The 4,888-nt window shown below is 47.0% G+C and overlaps 2 protein-coding genes across 2 annotated transcripts; one reads left to right on the forward strand and one right to left on the reverse strand.

Annotated features, from left to right (window-relative positions):
• The first annotated feature begins 2,065 nt into the window (after positions 1–2,065).
• LOC142486002 (histone H1-like) lies at positions 2,066–3,016 on the forward strand. The gene has a single exon (XM_075584664.1). The coding sequence runs from the start codon at positions 2,101–2,103 to the stop codon at positions 2,755–2,757; it is 657 nt and encodes a 218-aa protein (XP_075440779.1). The 5' UTR covers positions 2,066–2,100; the 3' UTR covers positions 2,758–3,016.
• A 286-nt stretch (positions 3,017–3,302) lies between these two features.
• LOC142486003 (histone H3) lies at positions 3,303–3,926 on the reverse strand. Its single transcript, XM_075584665.1, has one exon. The coding sequence runs from the start codon at positions 3,906–3,908 to the stop codon at positions 3,498–3,500; it is 411 nt and encodes a 136-aa protein (XP_075440780.1). The 5' UTR covers positions 3,909–3,926; the 3' UTR covers positions 3,303–3,497.
• Between the last annotated feature and the right edge of the window lie 962 nt (positions 3,927–4,888).

Below are 4,888 nucleotides of genomic sequence, written 5' to 3' on the forward strand. Positions count from 1 at the left end.
TTGCCACTCTTGAGTGTTATGGTAGTCCAATGGGCAAGTGAGGGTTAAAGGGGCAGGAGCAGCAGAACAGCGAATCCTCACAGTATCACATTTAGTCAGTCTTGTGCTCGGAGGAGAAGAAAGCACAAGGGCTGTCAGTGTTCCCCATCCGGGGAAAGCATGCCCACCCCAGGCTCAGGCCTGGGGACCATTAAGGCTCATGGTGAAAAAAAATAGTGAGCAGGAAAGGGCTAGAAATAAGGTCCGGGGTCCGGCATTCACTGGGCTAGAGCCAATTGTTTCCCGCAGACCTGGTGGCGCCTTCCCAGCGTGATATTTGGGGCTGACCGGGGGGACCTATTGCAGGGTTGGTCTTGAGCACTTAAGCTGATCCCCTTCCCCCATTTGTGCAGCAGGGCGAGCGCTCATCCTGTGTTTGGCGGCAACGTCACAATACATGTTGTGATTGGTCAAGGGCCCCTGCTCCATGTTAAGGATATCCAGCAGGGGCTATGTAAGGAGTGAGGCCGGTGTAGGGAACCAGACAACCTATGGAGGCGATCGGAGACGCGCTGGCAGGCTTTTAAAAAGTGCTTTGTGTTAAAGAGCATACACAAGCACTGATCTCAGCTGAGAAGCGCCAGAGAAGCCCGGTCAGCGGAGCAAGTGGGAGTTTTACGGAGACACAGCTGAGAGAAGCCAGGCTTTACCTTATTATGTGAGGCTGGCTACCCCAACCGTCACATGTATGTTGTGTGTTTTCTGGCTTGCCAGAATAAACTTTTGTTTATTCAACTAGTGTGTCATTCGGGAGGAGTGGCTCAGTGAGTAAACACTGAGTAAAACACACTGGCATTGAGAGTGAGTTTGAAGCCTGGTTCAACTCCTAGTGTCAACTACTTGTGACCTTGGGCAAGTCATTTTATCTCCCTGTGTCTCTGGCTCCAACAAAATAGATTGTAAGCTCCACGGGGCAGGGACTGTGTCTGCAAAATGTCCCTGTAAAGTGCTACATAAAACTAGCAGCGCTATACAAGAACGTACTATTATTTTTATTATTATTATTATTTTCTGGTGATAGTGATCCTGATGTAAAGATGTTAAAAGTTCTGGTCTCTGGTGACAATGGTCACAAAACATGTCAGTTCCTATACATAGTGCTAATAGAGACATTACATAGTTATGTAACACACAGGGTGATTAATAACCTAATCTTCCATTAATATCACATACTCATTTTTTTGTAACCCACAGATAAACATATTTTTAACACTTCCCAATTGTATTATAAAGCTTAAACAAAATAGTTGTTTGATTATTACATTATTAAAATATATTTACTGTCATTCACATGATGTGTATGTTACTATGATTGTTTTTAGAAAACATAATGTTACATACATATCATTATAAACTATTCATTTGCAGAACAGATGGAATACAAAACTTTTCGAATCTCCCATTTAATAACCAATATTCATAACTGACAATGGAATAATACAGAGCTTAGTACCGGGGAAATGGAACAACATGAAATAGCAATGTACACTGCTCAGGAATTATTGTGCTACTTGTACATATATAGTGAATCCCGAGACCATGTTTATATATTTATATGCACATTATTTTAAACTGATACTGTAGAATAATATGTCCTTAGTGTCACTGTATGAGGATGGAGGTTGCACATTTAGTCTGAGCAAAGTAAAAGTGACAGAAATAGACAGATATGAATGAAATCTGGCAAATCCCGGGCTACAGAGCCGAACTTTCACCCATTATTCCTAATTGTGTTTGTACTTTCCCAGCAGAAAAATGATACAGCAGTGAAGAGAATATAATTCCTTACAAATTGCATGCAAGAAGGGGGGATGTTAGTAATAATTAGGGGATAAAATGCACTTTTCTTGCAGCCTCAGAAACACAAAGTCAGAGCAGTGTTTGTGATCCGGGAGGATGAGAGTCAGGGGCGGGGCTTAGTGATTATACCCAATGAAAGAGAAGCTCACTCCGATAACTAACCAATCACAGAGCAGCAGGCTCTCTATATAAGTCCCGGCAGGTCCCCGCCCCCAGTATAACTTTCTGTCAGTGTGTTGGGGGATTTTACCTGCAGCTGCAATGGCCGAGACCGCTCCTGCTCCTCCTCCTCCAGCTGAAAGCGCCGCCAAGAAGAAGCAGCCGAAGAAAGCGGCCGGAGCCTCGAAAAGCCGCCCAGCAAAGTCCGGTCCCAGCGTGTCCGACCTGATAGTGAGAGCTGTGTCCGCCTCTAAGGAGCGCAGCGGGGTCTCCCTGTCCGCTCTGAAGAAGGCTCTGGCTGCAGGAGGCTACGATGTGGAGAAGAATAACAGCCGCCTGAAGCTGGCTCTCAAGGGCTTGGTGAGCAAGGAAACCCTGATCCAGCTGAAAGGGAGCGGAGCCTCCGGATCGTTCAAGCTGAATAAGAAGCAGCTGGAGAGCAAGGAGAAGGCGGCCAAGAAAAAGGATGTGGGGAAACCCAAGAAGCCAGTGGCAAAGAAACCCGCCAAGTCCCCCAAGAAACCCAAAAAGGCTCCGGCGGGAGTGAAGAAAAGCCCCAAAAAGGTCAAGAAACCGGCGGCCGCCAAGAAGCCAGCAAAAAGCCCAAAGAAGTCTAAAGCTGCCAAGCCCAGGAAGGCTGTGAAGAGCCCGGCGGCTAAAAAGGCTGCGAAGCCAAAAGCTGCTAAGAGTCCAGCTAAGGCCAAGGCAGCCAAACCCAAAGCAGCAAAGCCCAAGAGGGCGGCAGCTCCTAAGAAGTGAGACCGACAACTTCAGCCTCTTACAAACACAAAGGCTCTTTTAAGAGCCACCACAACCCCACATAGAGAGCTGTGCACATAATGTGTAACTGGGAATGTTTCTCCAACTTATCCCATGCAGGGGTTTGTGTTACACTGCCAGAGCACAAGTGTATATGAATAGATACTGCGAGCACTGTAAGGTGCATGTGTAAGTTTGTAGTCCCTAACCTATTTCACGAATAAATGTTTCTCAGACAAACTGACATATTAGGTGACATTATGGTTTTGTTTGTGTCTACATAATATTCACACACACGATTTATATAAAATTAAAAAAGTGTAGTTTACATCAGAAAAACGTATTTATCACCATGTTATTAAAAAAAGTGTTTACATCACATTGAAAGCATCAAGCACACGCTATTCCACAACACTTCAGTTTGATCACCAGTGGCACATGGGAGGGGGGACATTTACATGTTTGTCTTTACGTGCAGCCATATACAGCATGAAATGGTGACTATGCATGCAAGTCTATATATCACATGACAAAGAATACACAAATATTGAAGGTGCGTTTATCTAAATTGTCACACATCAAGTACATATGTTGGTACAAGGATAACACACTTCTTTAATTCTCTATATTGAGATCAGTATCCGTGTGTTAATATTGATCAGGCAATTTCATTGAAAATGTGGTGGCTCTTAAAAGAGCCTTTGTTTTTCGGGTGTAAACGAAGTCAGGGTGCAGCCGGCCTAAGCTCTCTCCCCTCTGATCCTGCGGGCCAGCTGGATGTCCTTGGGCATGATGGTGACCCTCTTGGCGTGGATAGCGCACAGGTTGGTGTCCTCGAAGAGCCCCACCAGATAAGCCTCGCTGGCCTCCTGCAGAGCCATGACAGCCGAGCTCTGGAAGCGCAGGTCAGTCTTGAAGTCCTGGGCGATCTCCCGGACCAGGCGCTGGAAGGGCAGCTTGCGGATGAGCAGCTCGGTGGACTTCTGGTAGCGGCGGATCTCCCTGAGAGCCACAGTACCGGGCCGGTAGCGGTGAGGCTTCTTCACTCCGCCGGTGGCCGGAGCGCTCTTTCTGGCAGCCTTGGTCGCTAGCTGCTTACGGGGAGCCTTCCCTCCGGTGGATTTCCGGGCGGTCTGCTTGGTCCGGGCCATCCTGTGCTGCTGTGTCAGTGCGCGTCTCCGGTCAGGAACTAATAAAGAAAAAAACTGACCGTTCTGTTCTGACTGACAGATTAAATCTGTCAGTGGTGATATTGGATACCGAGGCTTGAGCCTCATTACTCCAAGTTCTCTTGTTGAGTGTATTGTCGCACTCTTTAGGAAGCTTCTTGATCTGTGTTACTTGCCACAGTTGAGTTGGTTTCACAGGTTCAGCGCTGTGATGGGTCGTGGGTAGCGGTCAAATGGGTTTGCAGAGATCGCAGCAAGCTTCTTGATCAGCGGGTTTGAGTTCTGGTCCAGTTCCTTGTAGAATTTCTTGTTGAGCTTCTTTAGATGTTCATCTAACATCTCGATACCCAGTTCCCTATGAAGGTCTGCTATTCTTGTAGGAAGTGGAGCGTTGGACGCAATCCGCAGCGCCTTGTTCTGTAATTTTTGGAGAGATGATCTTTGATGTTGGTGGCAACCACTCCACACCGGGGAGGCGTATGTCATTGTGGGTCTAATGATCGCCTTGATCACATTGACTTTGCTCTTGATGGGCATGGTCCTTGTCTTCAGCAGAGGGTACAGTGCTGCCAGCTTGGTTGTTGCCTTCTGTTGAATCTTCTCAATGTGGTTTCTCCAGCTTAGTTTGCTATCTAGGATTACACCTAGGTAAGAGCTGTTTGGCTCCCATTTGACAGCCTCTCCGTTGAGGGTGATTGGCGGGTGTGCCTTGATCCTCTTTTTGGTAAACAGTGTAGCTGTAGTCTTGCTGGAGTTCAGTCCTACTTGCCAGTCGCTGTACCATGTTGATAGCATGTCTAGTGCTTTCTGGATGTTCTTAGCTACTTCTTTCTCTCTGAAGGACTGGGAGATGACTGCCACATCGTCTGCGTAGAGTGCCAGTTGAGTCTTGTGGAGGTCTGTGGGGATGTCATTCATGAAGAGGTTGAAAAGGAAAGGTCCCAGGACTGATCCCTGTGGCA

Source organism: Ascaphus truei, unplaced genomic scaffold, assembly GCF_040206685.1.
Source record: "Ascaphus truei isolate aAscTru1 unplaced genomic scaffold, aAscTru1.hap1 HAP1_SCAFFOLD_702, whole genome shotgun sequence".
In the NCBI taxonomy this organism is placed as follows: domain Eukaryota; kingdom Metazoa; phylum Chordata; class Amphibia; order Anura; family Ascaphidae; genus Ascaphus; species Ascaphus truei.